Source organism: Squalius cephalus, assembly GCF_949319135.1.
Source record: "Squalius cephalus genome assembly, chromosome: 12".
Classification (NCBI taxonomy): domain Eukaryota; kingdom Metazoa; phylum Chordata; class Actinopteri; order Cypriniformes; family Leuciscidae; genus Squalius; species Squalius cephalus.
The window spans coordinates 8,944,241-8,968,172 of record NC_137133.1 but is presented as its reverse complement, the minus strand read 5'-3'; the positions used below and the strand labels follow the sequence as shown (position 1 = coordinate 8,968,172).

Genomic DNA, 23,932 nt, shown 5'->3' with positions numbered 1-23,932 from the left:
TAGCATCCAGAACAGAAAGTACACAAAGCCCTGCCTGCACCTCCAGCTCCCTATTTGTATCCCTCTTTCCACTTGCTCATCCTTTAATCAGGACTCTGTAAACAGCCGCTTTGCTGGATAAATCTGTTGTGGTTTACCTCCAGCATTACAAACTACAACAGAGGAAAAGCAGGCTAACCAGATGTGATTATTCTTGCACTGGTTATTGGAGGGTGCCTGAGCGCATGGAAAGAGTACCACATGAACTGGATGTGAATGAAGCAAGCGCACTGAAAGCTGTTTGTTCAACAGCTGCTTGTGACAGTCATACTATCATACTATCACAAGGTTACAGTTTAAACCAAGGATGAACACATTGTTGCCTAGGTGTCTGTGCACGTCATGGTTTATGAATTGAACAATAGAGCAATAAAACCACCTGTTGTCCTACTCACTCGGCATGCTAAGAAATGATAATAATAAGAAATGTTTCTTGAGCACCAAATCAGCATCTTAGAATGATTTCAGTCAGATCAAGTGATATTGAAGTTTAACTTTGCCATCACGGGAATAAATGGCATTTTAAAACATATTATTACAATTTAAAATAACTGAATATATCACAATATTACTGTTTTTACTTTTCGCTGTAAATGAGGCTTCTTTCAAAAACATGTAAATAATTGCACCAACCCAACACTTTTGAACATTAGTGTGTCTGTGTCTGTATGTATTCGTCAGTAAAAAATGTGGAAATACGATTATCGTACAAAACATGGGCTCACAACTAGCACCTAAATTGATCAAATTATTTAAATCTGAGTCGACTAAACTAAACATAGATTTGGCTTGTCCAGAACTATGTTTTTCCCCCTCGTCTACTCCCAAGGAACAGTAAAAGCAGACTGTATATTTTCCCCAAATCCTCATCTGCTATTCTCGTCGTGTCTCTCCAAACCAGGCTTGAGCTACGGAAAGAAAAGTGTCAAAACAGAAAGAGTTGAAGAAATGTAAATATTTCTTTCTTTTTTTAGCAGCCCTCAAGGAGTTGTTCGCCTCCTTCTCAAAAGGGTATAAAAACATCTGACGTTGAGGCCTGACAAGTATCAAGACTCCACTGAGGCAAATGTTCGAACGCAAAAAATAATAACATTAAAGACTGATACTAGCTATTCACTTCCATGGAGAGCTAACGTTTGCTAGGGAGCAGAGAATTATAAGTCATCATTAGTTTCACTGATAAGGGTTGTTTACCTTCTCTCAAGCTTGTGTAATTTTGACAAAGAATCTGCCTAACAGAGCATTGTACACAAGACAAGTGCCTACATACAGTGGCGGATTAACAACACTTTCCCTCATACATATCATTAGCCGTGACCATATCTGAATTTCCATCCGGTTCAACTTGAAAACCCTGCACGCATGTGATCAGAATGATGAACGGCACTTTGCTGTCCCAATTTCTTTGAGACAAAAGCTCAGCGCGCAGATCGTTCCGGAGGTTTTGCATGGCTAAGCAGATATCTTTGAATTGATTGAACTCTGCTAATGATGAATTTGGCACGCATTATCATTTCTCATTATAAAGGTTGAAAGTGTAGCAGAATACAAAAAGGAATTCTACAAGCAAAACACTCCATTCCTTTCCGCAGATCCATTAAACCTTTTTATCCTCAAAATGTATCATTAAAACAAGGTCACTCCTGACACCTGTGTTGATATCCAGCTAGAAAATTCAAAGTGTCAGGCGTGCTTAACTGTCCTGATGCTTGAATACCTACAGATTATGTTCACGTTGTAACTAAGGACTTTTAATGCGAGCCGTGGTTTTACAAGACTATAAAGTAAGCTGAACTAATACGAGACTTCTATTTTCTGCTAAAAGTGCCTTGATGAAGTACAAAGGACATTGAAAAACTTTTAGTTTTCCAACAGCATGAAAGATGCTTGAAGGTTATCAAATATGTATAATGTTGGCATTTATCATCATTTTCTCACCAGTGTGACAACACCTGTAATACCGGTATCAACGGTATCACGTTTACGTTCACCTTCGAATTGGCGCCAATTCGGAGGCAGCATTTGCTTGAATGGTGGGTTCATTATTTTTCTTGAAAATAATTCTAAATGACAACTAACCCTATGCAGGGTCCCTATTAGCATTGGTTTAAATCCAAAATATAGCCAACCTTTTACATTTTGCTTTGAAACCAAATCTTCCACCATTGTCAGTCAGCTCGCCTCACTCTCGTCACGTGATAAATGAATTCTGACTCCTGCTGCTGATCTGTGCTGTGACTCTCATTTGGCTCATTTTATCTGTAGTGTCTATTCTCTAACTGAACTAAAAGATTTTTATTAATATAAAAAATCAAAACGACGGTGGGGTACAGTGCCGCGGTGGGCGAGTGAGGTATCCGGAGTGTGGTTGAACACTGTGTAACACTGGTAAAACTGACTGTTGCAGCAAGCCTAGCGGCATTAATAAATACAAATTATTGTAGAAGGAATTTAAATCACGATGATCACAGAACCTACATATGCCTTCAGTGCAGTGATGACTGGTGAATTGATATTGTGATGATGACTGGCTGATTGACTGATGATCTGTTCAACTTATATAGGCATGATTTGAATGAATAAAACTAAAAAGTTTACTGATTGCTAAACTGCATGAATAAGTAAACTTTTGTACACTACAATACTGTGCAAAAGTCTTAGGCATGTTAATATCCCCACCCCAAAAATGTCCCCAAAAATGGTTTTAAGTCAGTTATTTATATCTTTTGCTGTAGTGTGTCAGTAGGAAATATCAGTTTACATTTCCAAACATTCTTTTTGCCATTAATTGTAATAATCCAGTGAGATTTGTGTATGCACAAGGAGTCTGACAACAGCCGGTATGATCTGATCTCACCATCATCGAGTCCATCTGTGATTACATGAAGAAACAGAAGAAACTGAGACAGACTAAATCCAGAAGAACTGAGGGAACGTCTCCGAGATGCCTGAAGAAACCTTCCTGCAAAGCTACAGTACTGTGAAAAGTACTGGCACTTGTGTTAAAATGCTGTAAAGTGAGAATGCTTTCAAAAATAAAATCACAAATTGAATTTCTTTATGATTTAACTTCTATTAACTTATTCAAATCAATATATGGTGTAACAACACTTTGCGTTTAAAACGGCTTTTGTCCAGGTAAACTTGCGCATAGTTTTTCAGGTAGCTTTGCAGGAAGGTTTCTTCAAGCATCTTGGAGACGGTCCCTCAGTTCTTCTGGATTTAGTCTGTCTCAGTTTCTTCTGTTTCTTCATGTAATCACAGACTGACTCGATGATGGTGAGATCAGATCATACCGGCTGCTGTCAGACTCCTTGTGCATACACAAATCTCACTGGATTATTACAATTAATGGCAAAAAGAATGTTTGGAAATGTAAACTGATATTTCCTACTGACACACTACAGCAAAAGATATAAATAACTGACTTCCAACCATTTTTGGGGTGGGGATATTAACATGCCTAAGACTTTTGCACAGTACTGTATATAATACAGTTTATTACTGTAGTATATTGTTAAATAAAATATAATACAAATTGTAAGTAATTGTAGAAATTTCATATAATACTATAATATAATTTGTACATTTATCATTTTTATTTTTTATAATTTTATGTGTAATAATTGTATAAGTATTTTTTATTATATTATATTATATTATATTATATTATATTATATTATATTATATTATATTATATTATATTATATTATATTATATTATACTGTAATATGTTACATTATATTCCCATTTCCAGAACCATTTGGTTAAATGTGTCTGTACAAAAACAGTAACTTACATCTTGATTGGACATGTCCCAGTAAGGTCGTTCACCGTAGGACATGACCTCCCACATGACAATCCCGTAGCTCCACACATCACTAGCTGATGTGAATTTACGGTACTGGATGGCTTCCATTGCTGTCCACCGAACTGGGATCTTGCCACCCTGTTTAATAATGTGTAGTACATTCAGTAATGTGTAGTACATTCAGTTTCATGCTGTTAGTACATTCAGTACACTCTGCATCAACCAGAGAAGAGTTAGAAAATATTGTATTGATGTTCTGTAAGATTCTTCCATCACAATGCACCACAAACAGTATCTATATTTGTACAGCATGGATTGATTTGTTTATTCTGAGAGAGCCGTGGGCTTCCAAGGCAGGTACAATGAGACAGCAGCTTAATTGACTCACCGTTGTTGTGTAGACAGCTTCGGGATCGTCGTCAATCACTCTGGACAGGCCAAAGTCGGACACTTTACATACTAGATTGCTGTTGACAAGAATGTTTCGCGCCGCCAGATCGCGATGGACGTAGCCCATGTCTGAGAGGTATCTCATCCCGGCTGCGATGCCACGCAGCATTCCCACCAACTGAATCACAGTGAACTGCCCATCATGTTTCTGTGCAAACGAAAACAGAAAAACGTTGTCTATCCATCACCACCGCACAACAGACACATGCTCCATCCACCACGTGGGGGGGATGCTGACAGTAACACGGCCCAAGAATGAGCAATGGAATGGTAAATCGCAGTGGGTGTAATGAACAGAACAGAAAAGATATTGTATTCACTGACCAGATTGTCTAGGGTGGTTTATACGTACCCTGAGGAATGCATCTAATGAGCCATTTTCCATGTATTCAATTACTATCATGACTGGTTTTCCTGAAAGAGCAAAGAACAGACTCCATTAAAGTGAAGTGCGGCCAACGCACACTGTACGAAAGCAGTAATGAGAAACAATTTGCAGACAATTCTACAACACTGGATTCACTTTAGACTGACGACAGGGCTTTTCATAAACACTTTTGGAATGTACACCCGCCAAAAAAAATAATAAACGACCCTGAGCCACAAATAATTTTATCCAAAATTACAAGATCAAATCATAACAATATGACTTCACAACTGAGCTTACGGTAAGTCATAACTCTTCAGAATTTAGAAGATTAATAGTGCACCATTAAAGTTCAATTTCTGCCAAACTAAGCAATACTTTGTCTTGTTTAAATGTCACGTAACTGCTTTAGTCTAACTGATTTTGCAAAGTCGGACTAACAGACCTACATAATAGGATTGTAGCTTTGCTTCATCGGACTACAATTGGCCTTGTCATTTTGTTTGATGTGTATTTAAGATTTAAAAATATATAAAATGTCAAACATATCGAATAACATGCACTACAGTTCAAATTATGATCAAATACTTTGCATGCACTTTAGTATGTTAGTCAGCACGTCAAAATAAGGGCTTCTTTAAAAAAACATTTAATAATCTTGTCATGCTTTAAAGTAAAACTTTTAATTGACATTACTACAAAGTGCACTTCTTAAAAGTGTATTTAAGGATATTTAGAAACAGTCATGAAAGAGTACTCTCTTTAAGTACACTTCTTTTTTACAAGGTAAGGACGTCTTGCTAGTTAAGAAGCCACATCCAGTATTCAAAGCATATATGCACGTGATGAACTTCCCACCTCTTGTGACGACACCCTCCAGATGGACCACATTCGGGTGATCAAACTGGCCCATTATGCTGGCCTCGCACAGGAAGTCCCGCCTTTGTTTTTCAGTGTAGCCTACTTTCAGCGTTTTTATGGCCACCGACACGTCCCTCTTTCCCGGCAGCTTCAGTCGTCCACTGCACACCTCTCCAAACTCTCCTGTGAAACACGCAACCACCCGCAAGCTGAGTTCGAGAGATCCGGGTCAAGTTTAACACCGTAACCTGTTCCGATGGTGCTTAATACATATCAGTCATGCAGGAAGCAGGATTCAGCATTACAGTATATGATGCTATGCATCGGTACACAGGGGAGTGCAACCAAGAGAGCAGATAATTGGATATGCTATATAGAGGACACGCTTACACACTTATTTGGTTTGTAACTAAAAGGGATGTGGCAGCAATTCATCAATGGCGATGCATTTATGTGCATCCTGGCCTTAAGAGAAGACATATTAATTATAAACCAATCCTACAGCAGCGCTATCAATAACAGGAGGCCAGAGAGATGCTCTGGCCGCTATCGAGAGTGTAAATATTTGGTTGTCATTGTGATAAATGAGAGAGGTGTGTGACTAAAGCGAGGCAGTGGAGAAGACAAGAGAAGAGCTCACCTGCGCCGATAACCCTCTCAATCTTAATGCAAGAGGCATCCAGCTCCTTCGCGAACTGATGGACAGCCCTGTTCGGGTCCTCGTAGGTTTCAGGGTCAATGTACGTTTTGGTGCCTGGAAATTTAACTGTAGAAGGGTAAGAGGATTACTGTTACGATTAAATATGCATGCCGCACACACACAGAGCCCTTGATGGACGGATGCGATTACTGGAGGGTAGAGACACGGGGCTGTGGGCTAAACAGCACACTGTGATGGAAGATAGCATGTCAAAAGGTCTCTTTCATCAAATAATAAAACCTATGCTTTTATTTTTCCACACATATTTCATAAAAAACGCTATTACATTTTCTTGTTAACCTTCTCACAATGGAGCCGAAAGGGTATTAGCCATACAGCATGGCAGCAGCATACATAGCTGTCACTCATTGGATAATGGCTTTCATAAAACTGAGCTATTGTTTGAATGCCGAGAAAGAATGTTCCACTGCATTGAGAAACAAACATGAGAGATTTATTATTACTATTAATAAATATTTAAATATATAAAAGACAATATCTAAAAAACAACATACAGTATATGAATTATTTGTAATAATATTAATAATAAAACAATATTAGTATTAATTATTTTATTAATACCATGGATGGAATTGATTATTCATTGTAACAATTATTAAAACATTATTATGTTAATAATAATTTGTATTAATCATATTAATAAAACACTAATTATATTAATAAATTATAATGCCCAATTGGCAATTTTTGACTTTATTTTATCTATACACAACACTTTTTATTTAAAGGCCAATTAATGTGTTCGCCCAGTCTTACTATCTAATCAAATCCTATAATTACATTGCTACCTGTCAACTTCAACATTAAGCTCCACTTAATGAGATGCAAAAAGTAATAGGCTACATCATGCTGAGATGAAAACGACTAAAATGGACTGTTGCTAACGAGTAATTAAATTACTAATTTGCAACAAAAGCAATGCCGAGCAACAGGGAGAGAGCTTTTTCCTGATAGCACCCAGTTCCTTCAAGGCAGTGTCGGCCTACACGATGGCATGAGCAAACGGGCATTGTGCTCCAGTCATATGCAACGGCAGCAGATATTTCCCTTCTTCTTGCCTGCTATAATTGCTTCGTCCATCTAAGTTGTCAGTAAATCTGATAGAACGTGTTTATCACTGCTGCCCGCACAACACGAGCAACAAATTGGGCGTACGAGTACGATGCACGCCTTATCTGCCTTTTGTCAAACCAGCTAGCATCTTGTGGTTTTGCGTAGCTGAGCAGGTTCTCTTTAAAAGCAGATGTTGTCTGTAGTGTCTGGTGCTGTTTTTGGCAGGGTTGCATGACGGCGAGAATATGGCAAGCTGTAAGCCTCAGCGTGTGGGCAAGAACGCTAGTGAGATTGAGCTGCCCCTGAACAAGCAAGCTGTGCCACCTTGAACCTTTGTTTCCAAATCAGCAGTTTGCCTACAGCACTGATCATTAGCAGAGCAAGTCTAGGGAGGCCGTTGCCAGTGCTATCTCCAGGGGCTTCATTAGGGACTGCTGAGAGAAAACATCTTACTGGCCGAGAGGCCTGGGCGCAGGGGTTCAGAATGCAGAAGTCAAACACCTAGAGGAACATCTTAACGCTAAGAGGTCTGTAAGCTCTTTTTAGATGAAGATCTGTTGATGAGGGCATGTTTCTGTAGGGTTATGGCCTAGCTTTACACCATAGGCAATGCTAGACATGTAATCTGTGATCATAGAGCATTGAATGTAGCTCTATACAGTTATTGGCAGAATTTGCACACATTTAAATTCTGTGGAATAGATTTAAATATGGCAATGTGCACAATATATCTGATCATATCTGGATGTTAAACTGTTTAAACATCTCCAAAGCCCATGATATTTTCTCTCCTTCTGATTGATGAAACTTGTTCAAGCATTTTTTTTTTTACATCTGGACTTGACTACTGCAATAGTGTTTTTTGCTGGGCTACCAAAGAGCTCTTTTAAACATTTACAAAGAGTTCAGAATGCAGTTTCAACACTCAGATCCCTTCCTTGCCTGTATCATTCAGAACTGAATTCAAGATCCTCTCATTAGTTTGTTAAATGTCTTCCTGGTACTGCCTCAATATACCTTTCTAATTGGTTGAATAAAAATACTCCTGTAAGATTGCTCTGAACATCCAATGGTAAGTAGCAGGTTGTACTAAAACACAGCTAAACATTGGTGAGTCAGGCTTTAGTCATTTTGGTCCCAAGCTATGAAACTAACTTCCTGACAACCTACGAGCAATTGACTCACTATGCCCTTTTTAAAAGTATCTCAAAACACATTTGTTCACTAGGGCCTTTCCTTGATTTTTCTGCAATACTTTTTTGTTGCAGTTTTATTATCTTATTTCTATTATGTGAGTACATGTGTTTTTCTCTTCCGTGAATGCACACATGCATTTATCTTCTGTAAAGCACTTTGTAAACACTGTTTTTAAAAAGTGCTATAAATAAAGCTTTACTTACATTTAGTTGTTTAGATCATCATCTAGCATTAATTTAAAGAGATGGCCACAGATTAGTATTACAAAGTAGTACTACAAAGTAGCATAGATCAGAGTTATTATCACTAAAGGAGTAATTCATCACTGTATAATTGGGCTTACAATAAAACCTCTTCAATAAAAAGTCATTAATCAGTAAATGACTAGAGAAAACAGAGAAAAGGGGCTGTGACGTGCCCGATTGCCAAAAACTTAACACAAAATGCACTTTTGATTTTGGCACTGATCTCGCTGTCCGTGGGGGCAGATACAAAAATGTGAAAGTTTGATCTGTAGTTTAAACGAAAGCCCTAGAGCTGTCAAAATTTAGCCGTATGACACAAAACGTGTTATTTTGTGCCATCCAGCAAACTTTTGACAACTCTAAGTTTTTTTCTGACTGGGTGTAGGTAACATGGAGAAAGAGTACAGATTGTTCATTTACACATAATCATTGAAAACTGGTGAACTTATCCTTTAACCAAAACTAATAAAAATAAAATATAAATATTCGATAAAAAACTTGATAAAAAAAATGCTGCCTTGGCAACTAATTGAAATAAGTTTAAGTTGAAGCACTAAAATCACTAACTGGAAATTATATAAAAACTAAAACAGGAAATTACTCTAAAAACTAAAACTGAAAAAAAGTTCTAAAAAAAACAACATTAAAATAGCACATAATAACATTACAAAAAAAAAAAAAAAAATTATAAAATAGTATAAAACTATAAAAATGGTTTACCATCATTTTAATATCTCTTTTTGCTAGCTAAACGCATTAAACTAAAATGATCTCTGTATTTGAGTATTTAAAGGAAAGGTTCTAGATATTTCATAAAAACTGGAACATATGAGAGGGTGCAGCTGTTATGGTTGACCAGAACGTGATCAATGATGTACAGCATGGTTCTTGCTCCTCTCCTCCTGCAAAGTTTAGTTCCCATCCTGCTTTAACACACCTGCCTGTAATTTTCAAGCATGAGCCCAAAGACCTTGATTAGCTGGTTCAGGTGTTTGATGAGAGTTGGAACGAAACTCAGCAGGATGGTTCTCCAGGAGCGTGGCTGAGCACCACTGATGAGCATGTGTATAATGAGCTGGTGAAAGCTGCCACTCACATTGAAAGTAGAGCTCCTCGTCCCCTTCCTGATCGGCCTTACTGTAGCCACAGTGTCTACACAGGGGAAAAAAGATACTAATTAATGGCCTGCAGTCTCCAGACATATCATTTCAAACATAACAGGGCTATGGAATGTTAATCGAAATGTTTTTCTGGACACGGAATAGAAATGCCATGTATTCCTGTTCCGTGCTATGAGCTTCGACATAAACTAATTGATTTAGATTTTTTTTTGTCTTTCAGAATGATTGGAATTTAAAAAAATATGTATACAAATAAATTATCTGCAATTTCTGGAAATTATATTTCCAGTTGATGATTGAGAATAACTCCATAAAGAATTGAATACCAAAGCATTCAGAGCATTCAGTGTCGATGGACATGCAGGAGAGCAATACGTGTTTGTGAAGGGACATGGGAATCAGTGACTAACATCATGAGTGAAGTTTTCAGATGGAAAAACACTGGCATTCTTGGTTCAACAATGACAAACAGGTACAAAAGTAAGAAGGAAGGATTCGCAGTTGTGAATCCCATCCTGGGTGTATGCTAACAGCAAGAGCTAGTGAGGGGAAAATGCATCAGAGGTCACATTCCCACAGTGTACAACATGATGGTGGGTGGGTGAGTGTGATCACACGCAAGTGGGCGAGGGTGTGAACTCCACAGCTATGGTGGCCTTTGAGGGACAGAAAGGCAAACTGAGAGAGCGTATGAGACTCACAGTAGCGGAGAGTCAATGGGGGCCGCGAGAGCGTACCTTCTCCCTATGATGAAACCAAACACCATGAAAACCAGGATGATGGTACCGGCTACCGCCACCACCGCAATGATGATGACTGGATTCTGCTCACTCGATATGACTGTAGCTGCAATTAAAACACAAATGAATAATAAAAGTAATGCTATAAGCTTAGTTTATCAAATATAGGGATTAAAAATAAATCTGTACCATACTGGATTTTTTTTAAGTTGATTTTATCGAATTAATTGTTTATGCTCATTTCTCCTATTTTTACACTCAGGTTACATTTTCTGTCATCTAACTCTAATAACACTGTTAAATGTAATCTTTATCAAATCTCAAAATAAGTATCCATTTTCATACTGTACATTATTATGTTATAATGCCTACATTTACTTGCAGCATTTAAAATGACTGGTTTTAGTGTTTTATTTTAAATTTATTTAAAGAAAATAGTTTAGAATTTTAATATCAGTGATTTACAGCTTATTGGAATTGGCTAGAATTTTACTATTGGTGCATCGCTAATAAACTATTTGGCAAAAGGAGAAAGCAGGATAGCTTAAAGCAAAGCTCCATTGAAAAATCATGGGACGGTTGTAACCCCCTTTTCATCCTCTCTCTGCTGCAGGGAGGGGCTGGCTCTATTTTAGGGTCTCGCTGAGTGCACGGTTCTACTGTTTCTGAAAGTGGGCTTAATAGTCCCAGATGGTAATACAGTGGCCTGCATTTGAAACAATGACACATTCAGGTTGGATTGTTCACGTTAGGTTTGTTTCTCCGAATCAAAAACACTGCGCTCATTGACAAACTGCTGAGGGAACCGAAACATCTTATCTAAAATACACAATGTCTTAGGAACAGTCTGGGTCAGAGATTTTATCTGGAAGAAGCTGGACCTTGCCTTCGGGTATAATCGGATGGATCATAATGCAAAGCCTTGCTAAACTAGAGCTAAACTAGCAGGCCAATTAGCATAACAATAGCTCAAGATAGCGGTTTCACATCTTGTTTTGCTCACCAGATCCAGTGGATTCTTCCTTGGTGGTGACCTCTAGTCTTGGTCCGAAGGTGCCATATCCCGCAGCGGTGAATGCTCGAATCTGAAAGACGTATGCTGTGCTTGGCTTCAGATTATTGACTGTGGCTGAAGTGGACTTCGACTTCACGGTGGAGTAAATGCGATCCTTCTGGTCCTTCAGGTTCAAAAGAAGAAAACAAAATAACAATCTTGTCACAGGGTATCAAAAGCACAAAATTGTACAAATTCTTTATAGAGAGGGGGGTTACACTGAAGTGTTTGGCATCGAATACTGGAGCATTTGGCCCTTTTCACACGTAAAGAGTTCAAGCAGAGGCAATATCACAGTTTTTCATCCGTAACCTAGGTAACCAGAAGCAAGCTGTTTGCGAGGAGCTGGTGCTTCATTTACAATTGGAATGTCAAAGAGAGATTTAGGAAACACAAACACATGCACACCCACACAGAGTGTACTATATCCCAATTTGCATGCTATCTGTCCTATGTAGTAGGCGAGATTAAGACTAGTGTGTCACAGTGTGTTGACACTGGTATGCAAAAGATGTCTGAAGATGTTCTATTTTTAAGTAAAATAAATTTCCACGTTTCTTCTTCTTTTTTTCTTTTTTTTGGTTAATATTGCCCACTTGTACAACAAAAAGGAAGCAGTTCGTACTTGTTCTACTACCACAGTAATATTCAAATGTTTGAAATGAATTTAACCGAAACAAATTCAGAGATATTCGAACATAATATCCATCTACCATAATACGTCCATTTCAACTTCATAATAAATCAGATAAGGTAATTGTCAGATAACATTAAAAAATAGTAATACATTTAGAGGTAAATAAAGTTGCAATTGTGGCAATTATGGGTAAAGTGACAATAGTGATATGTACATTATGAGAAGTAGCCTAATTACAATACAAAAGAAAGAAACATGTATTTTAAATTGTAATATAATATTATTACACAATATGTGACCCTGGACCACAAAACCAGTCATATGGGTACATTTTCTGAAATTGAGAGTTATACATCACCTGAAAGCTGAATAAATAAGCTTTCCATTGATGCATGGTTTGTTAGGATAGGACAATATTTGGTCGAGATACAACAGTTTGAAAATCTGGAATCTGAGGGTGCAGAAAAATGTAAACATTGAGAAAATCGCCTTTAAAGTTGACCATTTATGTTCGTGATTGTGCTGCATTCACTCACAAAAATAAATGTTTTATATATTTACGGTAGGAAATTTACAAAATATCTTCATGGAACGCGATCTTTACTTAATATTCTTGATTTTTGGCATAAAAAAAAATCCATGATTTTGACCCATACAATGTATTTTTGGCTATTGCCACAAATATACCCGTGCGACATGTGACTGGTTTTGTGATCCAGGGTCACATATTATGTTTTTACTGAATTTTTGATCAAATAAATGTAGCATTGGTGAGCATAATATACATGTAGACATATTCACCTGTGTGAATGCCATAGCTGCAACATATGAAAAGCATGCTATTGCTATACATAGTATTTTTCTGCTGATCTTTAAACTCTCTCCTGGACTCCTGGACAAAAAAAAAAAAAAAAAAAAAACATACAAAAAAAACTTGATTGGAATGCCACAGGCTGTTAGGAGTGAAGTCAAGCTTGCTTCTAATTTTCAAACAGGACGGACAACAGCCAGGGAGCGCTGCTCAGGAGGCTAGCTCTGCTTTCACATTGCCTAAGAGACCGGAAACCCTACAGGCTGAGCACCGAGCGAACGCGCTAGAACTTTCTGCTCATGCTTGACTAGCTTACATATGAGTTTGATGGTAGACACTATAAAGCTGTGCTTTATAATGGATGGGAGGAGGGATTGAGCAGGAGAGTGAGCTGAGGTGAAAGAAATTAAGTGTGGTATGTGTTTGTGTTCATGTTTTTTGGGACTACGGTACTGATTAATGTTTTAGTGGCAGCGTGAGCAAACCTGCAAGGAGTTGTGGGTTGTTTTTCATCGAACAGATGCTCAGGTACAATTCCAGACATTACGAGGTATGTGTGCTGCTCTTGTGTGTGCATTTCTGAAGTGGTCTTAGACGTGCACGAGTGTGGCGGTGGTAAACTGAGACGGTCTTGTGTATGTTTGTGTGGGATTGGTGAAGGACCTCAGTCTAATTAAAATCTTATGAGTGTCTCATTCATTATAGCAATTAGATGGGAAGGATCCACTCAGACCGAAGCATTTGACTACGAGCTATGTGCACAGAGAATGCAAAACATGAAAAAGATGAAAACACGCAGGATAGGGCAGGTTGCATGGGAATAGGGATGCTGACGGACAGGTAGACACTGTCTCTCTCTGTCTGTTATTTTCTGAAACAAATACATATATTCATTAATAGCTTGTGCTCTGGAGCAGGTGGTGTGGACTCACTTTCTCATAGTACTTGATCTCATATTCGGTGATGACGCCATTGGGCTGCTCTGGTTCCTGCCAGGAGAGCTGAACGCTGTGCTGCTGAACTCGCTCCTTTATCACCTCACTCACCTGAGATGGGGCTGAAAGAAAGAAAAAAAGAAGGAAAGATTTTTGAGTTTTAGTAATTCAGTACATGTTAAAATGGTACAATAAAAAATATACATGCCTTATTACAAAATGAACAAAACACAGTAGTTTAATCGTATCTGTAAAACTGAAAGTTGCTTGATTGTCATATCACACAATTGATGTTTGTGTATCTCTGTAAAGCTTTACAATTAATTGCACAATTTTTTATTTTAATGTAACGCACAGAAACAATTCCAAGATATAAAGTACAGACAGACAGACTGGGAAAAATATGACTTATCATTTGAGATCTGTTTGCATGAAAGAACATACTGAGCCAACAGCACCTTAATATATTCACATACGCATGAAAAAACGATTCCCTTGCTTTAATGCAAATTCAGTACTTGGTTGGCACAAATACACACAGACAGAATCTTGTGTCACTACTGCTGCTCTGATGAATATTCACTTGGTGGCTGCTAAATGTTTACACCTCATAATGGAAATTTCAATTACTGAGCAAACAGCAGAAGACAGCCTTATCCCTGTCAGAGTAAAACTGCAACGTTTGGCTTATGAATGTCAATTAAGTCAAATTAATTCTGCCGACACATGCGGAAGTGCTTTTAAGAGAAATGCACCCAACCCCGTTGGGCGTCTCATTTATTCCCTCCCTTTAGCGCCACTTCCAGATCTGTGTGCGCCTTCCATACTCTTTCTTCGCCAGAGTGCTATAATTGTCTTTAAATTACAAAGTTATTGCACACTTTGTACGTTGACTTGGATTACTATTTCCAAATGCTGTGTGAATTTAAAACGAGAAAGCTTGTGGGTAACCCAAATGAAATTCCTTGTTTTTAATAACCTCAGAAATAAGATCCATTCAAATCTCAAAAGGTAACCTTCGGATGAGGACATTCTGGAAGAAGTGCATGGAAAAGTAGCGCTCATGCACACAGCATTAATGAGTGTCCACTCTCAACGGACGTCTGTTAAAGTAAGAAAATACAGAATTACCTCAAGTAGAGGGGAAGGAAAAAGAGAATTAGGCTTCGAGAGGAATTTAACTGATCTGTGTGTGCAGTGAGACAGAGTGAGAGAAGTAGTGACATCTCCGTATCGGTGCTCGGTGATCCGTTGAGGGCAAGAATCCAGGGTCACGACCTCATTTGACCCGGGATTTTTTTTTCTCGCTGATCTTGTGATAATGAGCGATTCAGGATTAAAACCTCATTACGGGCTATCTGGTACCACGGATGGCAGCGCAGATCTAAAACCGCAGCAGTCAGATTGTGTTTTGACATATGTATTATAATCCAACTAAAACAATCTAATTTCCCATCCAGATCTGAAGGTTGGCCAGACCAACTCACACAGACAGACACTCACACTACACTGTGCCAGCCTGCATGGTAGTTCGTAAACCAGCCAAATTCCTTGTTCTCCTTAAGAGGCTATTCAGTCTAAACCACACTAGCTTTAATTTAACACCACAGCAATCGTACTGATGCATTTACGGATGTTGTTACATACTCAAGGTGTTTTTAACTCCCTCAGCTGGAAACTGTGCTGATGAAGAGGACTTAAACAAGACTGATTTCCTACTTTTTTTTAGCTTAGTCAAAGCAGTCCGAGCGTCTCAGAATCTGTGTTTGTTTTTCGCCTATGTCCACATTCATTGTATGCAGAGAGTGTCAATTACCCATGAGGAGTGGGGCGATGGCAGGCAGGACACGCCAATTTAAAGAGCACACTTGTACAGCACAGAACCAGTTGTACTGGAGTAATTGGATCTTTTGACTGCTCCTTCTGTAGTGTTTCGTATGAGGTGCTCGACTGTCTTTCGGAGTAATAGCCTCGGTCCTTTTAACCTGATCTGGGAAATAAAAGTTGTTACTGTTTCTCTGGAGCTACTTCTCCCACATGAAGTGCTTTCTTTTTATTCTTGTATATGAATTTCCATATCCAGCACACCCTCTGACTTCTGAATCTAGTTACACTATACAAACATGTGTACGCTGCTTTTTCCATTGACAGGTCAATCTGTTAGAGACTTGTATTTACTTGTAAAAGCACTAAACTTTGGCCCTAAGGCAACAGATGTTTGCTAGTTTTGACAAGCCACTTATCAAGATAGTAATAAAACCAAATAATATTAAGTAAATGTAACCTAAAATGTGTTAAAGTGTAAACGGATGTCTTTAGAGAGAGACTTGAACAGAAATAAGTTCAATAAAAAAAATTCAAAAGGAGTTTTAAGGCTTTTAGTTCAAGTCTGTTAGATTCGAGATTATCGATGTGCTTTATAGGGATGCACTGATATAAAAATCTGGCCAATAATGATAATTATATTAATGTTATGTCTGATAACCGCCCTCATCAAGCCATTTAACTGGGTCTGAGACATCTAGAACTTCCATAAGAACAACCTTACCACTACCTTCAAAAACTTAAATGTGGAAAAACCTAGATATACCCACAGATATACTTATTTGCTCCACAACTTTCACTACATCATGAAAGCTAAAACACAACTATCTAACTCCTGTTCAAACTTTTTATATATATATATATATATATATATATATATATATATATATATATATATATATATATTAGAGGTGGGCATAGATTAATTTTTTTAATCTAGATTAATCTAGATTAATTTTGAAATTAATCTAGATTAATCTAGATTAAAATGGCTCATTTGAATTCTGCCGAAGGCATTCAGAATATGTGTGCTACCCAAATAATGACTATAAAAGTAAGTCTTTGTGAACGGGTTTCTCAAGCCAGGTGGCGCATTAGACCAGGGGCTCATCTCCTGTTTCCAAAATGCATCACAGACTGCTTGAGAAAGCTGTTCTACTCATAGACTGTAAAGGTTACTACTGTACTGTTACCGTCCATAGGCAACATTAGGTAGGCCTATGTTATTATCAACTACTAGGCTATCAATTAGGGATGGGCGATATGGCCTAAAATCCATATTGTGATATACATTGCAGCCTCTTGCGATAACGATATACAGTATATTATAATAAAACCATTTCAGAACAGGTTACACAGACCCTGCTAAACAACTGCTAAATGTATTTTTTTTAAAGGGTATATGTAGTTTTGAGAACATATATTGTGCAAAACTGTAAGTATACAACATAATTTTGCAGATAAATAAAATTTAAGTACACTAGCTGCAGAGACTTACGTAGGTCTAATGTTTATTATAGCTTTGAGCATATGAAACCCCAAATTTAAAGTGATAATATTGTCTAACTGATGTCTTTTCAGTTAAAAAGAAACACAACAACGAATCTTAAAATCGGGCATAGACAGAGATTATGTGTTAACGTTACACCACTAAGATATATTGGAATGAGAATAATACGCGCGCGCTGGTATTCAGTGATATCATGTTTCGTTTTGAATTTGAGTTGGTAGAACGGATTAGTCGTGTGTTAACTTACCGAACCGTTACCCCACACACTCTGTCTATAGTTTGCTGCTGTTTGTCGGACGGCTTAAATCCGAACCAAGTCCAAATAATGGATGTTGCAGCTTTCACTTTCAGCCGTGTTTACTTAAGATGACGACGAATATGCGTTGCAGCCGGGTTTACCTCGCGGCCGCGGGTAGATTGCGTCATCATCTCCCAACCCAATTTGGGGAATAGATTAACGGCGATATTTTTTTTATCGCGCGATAAGAGTCTCGCGTTAACGCGCGATAACGGCCCACCACTAATATATATATATATATATATATATATATATATATATATATATATATATATATATATATATATATATATATATATAATTATATTTATATTTGTATAAATATATATATATTTTTGACATAATTTAAGGCAGGGCCCAAACTTTCATCATAAACAGCAGCCTCCTGTTCCAGCAATGCAGGACAGGCCGCCATCCCCTCTCCGCTGAGAACCAGCCGAGTAATTGAGAATCGAGCGTGATGACAGCCCTCATATCGACTCGAATCTGCGAGCTGGAAGAGAGACCCTGAGTTCAGTGTTAATATGGAGGAAATGTGTCCCTCACTCCCTCTCCGTGGCACTTTCCCCATGGTATGTTTAACCACTGCCCTATAACAACCATTAATGACATGCTTACCTCAGAGCGAGTCAACCCACTCCCACTTTTATCGCACGTAAGGGGCCTAGCGCAGCAGAAAATCGGATAATTGTTCCGTCTGTCCTAAAGAGGCAGTGTGAGGGGGGGACGTTTTGTGTGCAGTGGCTGGGTGACATAAAAGCAGATATTAGTGACCTTCTCAAGCCTCCTAATGCATAAGTTAATTCAAGCAGAAGCAAGCGTCTATCATGCTCTGCATTAGAATACATTAGGGATACATTATGCATGGATGTTTTTATATACTCTCAGCTTCTTTCTCTCTCTCCCTCTGTTGGCTGGCTGTGGCGTTCAGTATCTGAAAGTGCAGAAGCACTAGAATGCCATTATTTTACAGAAATAATTTTCTCTTTCTGCTTTGCTTGTGCAGTATTAACTTTGAAGTATTTTAATTATCCAGCCACTTAAGTCAAGACTGACACTCTCACGTCCATGAATTCTTTTCATCCACCTAAAAACTATTGAATAACTCTGAGCGCTTACCAAGAGATGCCAAATGAAACGGCTCCACAAACACATTCTTAAGTGCTGCATTGCAGCTCCTATTCTTTGACAAAGGCCAGGAGACGGAAGAATAGAGGTTTTGCTTTAACCAAGGGCATAGGAATGATCTGAGAAGCATGTTAAAAAACCTTATCAGCCTGGCTCATGAATATTAATGAGGCGATGTTAATGTCCGCCCAGTAGTTCTAACTGGTTTGCTGAAAAGCAGGTGGGTTTGTTTGATCGACCGCTGATACTATCATCCGGCAGAGGCTTCTTCTTGGTTGTAAGCTGTCGTTTTATGCGGCCAACTAAATGTTTTTCTGTAAAAACACTAAATACAATTACTACTGCAAAAAGCAAAAAAAAACAAAAACAAACAAAAAAAACATTACAATAGTCAATACAGCTTTAAGTGTGGGGCAGTTTGACGCATCACTAGTGGGGGGGTTAGGCAGGTATGTGGGACGTCCTATCTACAGATTTCTGTCATTTGCTGGATATTTTTTATATTTATGGTCGTCCCTCGGCTGGAGCACAGGACTTTAATAGAGCTGGGCCTCCCACAGACGGCTTTTCCAGAGCCCTATGAAAACATCGAGATCGGTGACAGAGCTCTCGTCGGACAGACACTAACGAGGGTTGGCGCAATCAACATTACTTAGCTTGACATTTTGACTCTACGCAGGAAAAGAAAAAAGGCCTGCGAAAGAGACGGAGCAGCATAAAAAAAAAAAACCCTCAAGGAGAGGCTGCACCGGTGTGTGAGAGTGTGTAAATGAATATGAGAACGGAGAAAGCGTGGGTGTTAGATCTGCCTCATTATTGCCCCTGGCTACCACAAAATGTGTGTGAGTGTGTGAAGGAGCATGTCCTCTTGTTTCTCCAGTCTGCCACTACTTCACAAGCCCAGGGAGATGGTGTGTGTATGTGTGAGTGTGTGAATACTTATTTAGACTAACCTGCATAATGAGTTGAGACATGAGATTTTGTATTTGTGAATAATGGTGCTTCATGACCCAAAAATGATGGACAGCAAAGGAAAAAAACAATGCTTAATGTAAATAATAAAATGCTACAGATAAATGTATAAATTAAATAGGACCAACAACTTTTTTAAATGTTTCCCATTCAGAATATTGTTGGGCCTATGCATTTTATAGTCATAATCAAATCAAGTTTATTTATTTAGCTCATTTTAAAGTCACAGAAGTTGACCCAAAGTGCAGCACAATTTTAAATAAATAAATTGAGCAAAAATATGATGTTTACTATTATAAAAATATGAAATTATATTATATTATAATAAATCATAACAAATAATAAATTATAATACTTTTGTAAAGTCAAAATGTACATCATCATTCACTCGTGGCTGTGTATGCTTGGACCGGCCTCACGCCGAAGGTTATTCACTCAGGCAGTTGATAGTGCACATAGTTGAGTGCAAACATTAGAAAGACTGAGTGGGAAAAAAGAAAGAGAGGACAAAATCCAGAGAAATAAAGAGACAGAAGCCAGAAAGGGAGAGAAAGTAAGGAGAGGAGAATTCACTCCGTCAGTAGAGGCTCAGTGATTCAGAAAATAAAGTAGGTAGAAGATGATGGCCCCCCGTTTTGATGAATGTTGAGGGAACCGGCAGAATTGCAGTGACAAGGTTTTCTCTTTTGCTGTCTTGTGCTGTCTCTCCCTTTCTCGCTTGCTGTCTGTCCCTCGACCCCCAGCCCCGGCGTCCTCCCGCTGCACACTACCAAACAGAAATGTGCTTTCCCAACCACCGTTACCAAGAGCTTTGTCACTTTCAGTTAGAGCGGGGCCAGGGGGACGCTCCGATTTGGTGCTGCACACAGGAACCGCTCAAGCTGCTAAGTAACGCTTTCATTTCTCTCAGGGATCAAAGCTCGAGCTTTTCGGCAAACCGTGAGATGCTTTAGAAGTGAAAAGGCCATTGAAACTCACACTTGCAGCTGAATCTGAAAGTAAAAAGTACAGTTCTGGGTCTAGTCACGTCTAGTTTGCTTGGTGTTTTCTATAAATGATGTAAATGTAAGTAAGCGAAACGAAACATATCACAACCTGTAATATTTTGCCTTAATATTTGAGAAGCTAAAAGCTTTTTTCCACGTCTCCATCCTCACTATCAGTCTTTCTTGAATAGTAATGGTAAGAATTCCATATGAGAGTTCTTGATGACACACCCTGTGCTTTAGAGGGGTGCTATTACGATAGCTGTCTCTCACAATTCGGAACCATCCTATTAGGCTGTAGAGAGAAGTGGAATCCAATTCAAAAGCAGATCCAGGCAGCAAAGGCTGTTCATTCCGGAGTCTGTCATTGGCAGAGCTGATTAATAAAGATTACAATTTGAAAACACAGATTTGGAAAAACTCTAAAACATACAAATTACAGCTAGGGCTGTGGCGGTGAAGGATTTTCCCTTGCGGTAATTATGAGTGGCTCAATAGCGCGATATGCGGTTTTACCGCATTTATTAATTTATTTTGATTTATTTGTTGCTATATAAATAAGTGATACGATGTGGTCAGCATGCACAAAAACGAGTACATTTTCAGTAACCAATAAACCGAAACTAAACAGTGTATCTGCGCATTGAAAGCCTGTCACTCAGCGCGCAGTTGTTACGGCAACGGACTGTCTTTGAGTGAGTCATAAACCATTCATTCAACAACACTTTCAAAAACGCTGATTGATTCATTAAAAGATAGTAATGAAACAAGGTTAATTATTTTTAACTTTGAGCTCCACTTTTCAAGGCTCAGCTGACCAGCAATGCGTTGCATAGGTAATGCTGAAGCTTCACTTAATAGAGACAAATGGCATTGATTCAATGCGTGACTCACTGAGTTTTGTTTCCCGCGACCGCGAGTTCCTCGCGCTGTGGATGCTGACCAGCGCTGTCGCTGATGCCATTCATGGTAAATACCCTTTATTTTAAACGTTAAAAGGATGACAGGACAAATATTTAACTTTCCTTGTACACGGCAACCTTTTCACGAATATGACTTGACCTCAAAGACAGATGCAGTTAATCGCACTCGCTCAGTCGATCTCTCTCATTCACTGTCTGTTTAGGCTTACGTGCAAATCCACGAAGCCTCTGTACAAATCACCATGATAAAACCACGATCACCACGTCTTATTATCATTAACTTATTTAACATTCAATACACATGCACGAAGTTCAAAACAAGAAGGGTATAGCCTTATGAAAAAAGAAAACACGCGAATATCGCGGTTGCTGCGGTTACTTGAATTCCTCTGCGGTTGGCTTGTCAGTAGCGCGGTACTGCGATATTGCGGTTATCGCGACAGCCCTAATTACAGCTTCACACTGTGAAAAATAATGTTTATCCAGAACAAAAAAATAAATTATTGGAAGTTGTTTCTGCCTCAGAGCAAAAAGGAAGGAAGGAAGGAAGGAAGGAAGGAAGGAAGGAAGGAAGGAAGGAAGGAAGGAAGGAAGGAAGGAAGGAAGGAAGGAAGGAAGGAAGGAAGGAAGGAAGTCAAAACAAAACGGCAACAAAACGGCAACAAATCAGAGCCACTAATATCTCTGAAGGATGTTTGATCTGAAAATCTAGCTTCCTTCAATATTGTGAGCCCCTTGATCACACGTCATGGATTCTTACTCTAAACAACCCAGCTGTCCTATGCGACGAGCATGCCATGAGTTTGGAATGGCATTTAATCGTGTAGTAGACGCCAGAATGCCTGATACCTAAAGCGGAGCTGGTGTTCATCCCCACACTTCCTCTCACAAATTAGAGTCCAGCGGTGGCAGCCTATTATCAGCCATCACTGTTCCCACTGCACCATCTGACCCCCAGACACCTGACCTGCATTAGAAACATTCATTTACAGACGTATAATCATAGAGTAATCATGTAGTCTCACTGACCCAAGGTTGCCACTGTCCACATACTGTGAGGTTCAAATGTCAAAGGACACTAATGAAAATGCTTCTATCATGCATTATATTATGAGCATAGCAATTTGACTGAAGATTTTAATTGAAAAATGAAAATACATTTCAAAATACCCTAGTATTAAGTTAGTCCTTCTTCTGTTTTAATTACAGCAGCACATAATTTGTGTCGAATCTGATCACCATATCCATCATGATTTGAGATGATCCAAAGAGCATCTTGTGCCTCAGTGGAAACAAGAACATCTGACAGTCCTTACAAATTATCACATGATAAATGTCCCAAATTATTTACTTGATTAGTCACCTAGAAATAGAGCAGAATCTGAAATATTTCTTATTCATTTTAAATGATAATGTTTTGTTTCCAAAATGTTGAATGTCAGATTTTCAGAGTATCCTAAGATTTTTGGGCCTAAATGTATCATTCAATTGGATTCGTACAGCACAGCAAAAAAAAAAAAAAAAAAAAAAAAAAAAAATTCTCATCTAGATTAACATTTTTGGTCTTTGTGATGCATTGCTGTTATTTCTTATTTCCATAACACCCAAATATCTGGCCAATAAGACATAATAAGAAAGCAAAAAAGATTTGAAAGGTAACATGCATAAACACAATGAGAAATCTTTATCAACACAGCACAGAGACGTTACAAAACAAGCAATAGCGGAATTATGTTGTCATTTCCAAAGATGAGTAATAGTTAAGGGAGAGAGAATGAGAGACATCCGTGTATATCTCTGAGTCTCTGCTGTGGGTGAAGAGAGAAGAAATAGAAATCATGTGATTATGACTTTACTCCCATGTGCTAGAAAAGACAGCACTCTGGATTTTATCAGGCTACCCAGCATCCCCTCCACTCAAGCGTGATGGCCTCAGCCATAAGCACCTCATCATCTCCACAATACACACATCAGCGCTCCACGTTCAATTCCCAACTCCACCACAGTTTCCGTAGGAGAAACCCTCAGACCGCTCCTGACATTACACACCCCATCTGCTGCCACGAGCCGCCCATGTGAATTAGCACCAAATCAAAATCAAACGGCTGAGGCTGCATAAATTGCTCTAGATTTGATCTTGAATTCTCTGGAAATGACAACTTTGAAAATATGCTATTGAGTTTGGGAGAATTTTTTTTCTTTTTCATATGTACTTCTTTTTGCCTTATTTCACTGGAAGTTCACTCATG

General features: G+C 38.5%; 1 protein-coding gene across 2 annotated transcripts in view; it reads right to left on the bottom strand.

Moving 5' to 3' along the window:
- The window catches only part of epha7 (eph receptor A7), a 79,741-nt gene that overhangs the window by 4,620 nt on the left and 51,189 nt on the right, over positions 1–23,932 (bottom strand). Inside the window, exons 6-14 of one of the 2 annotated variants that reach the window (XM_079888318.1) lie at positions 14,040–14,164; positions 11,609–11,783; positions 10,603–10,711; positions 9,841–9,896; positions 6,169–6,294; positions 5,526–5,711; positions 4,653–4,714; positions 4,239–4,448; positions 3,839–3,988 (exon numbers count right to left, since the gene is read on the bottom strand). In XM_079888318.1, the coding sequence (XP_079744444.1) occupies positions 3,839–3,988; positions 4,239–4,448; positions 4,653–4,714; positions 5,526–5,711; positions 6,169–6,294; positions 9,841–9,896; positions 10,603–10,711; positions 11,609–11,783; positions 14,040–14,164 (1,199 nt within the window). The remainder of the gene's footprint in view (positions 1–3,838; positions 3,989–4,238; positions 4,449–4,652; positions 4,715–5,525; positions 5,712–6,168; positions 6,295–9,840; positions 9,897–10,602; positions 10,712–11,608; positions 11,784–14,039; positions 14,165–23,932) is intronic. The other variant, XM_079888319.1, reaches the window with a different exon arrangement.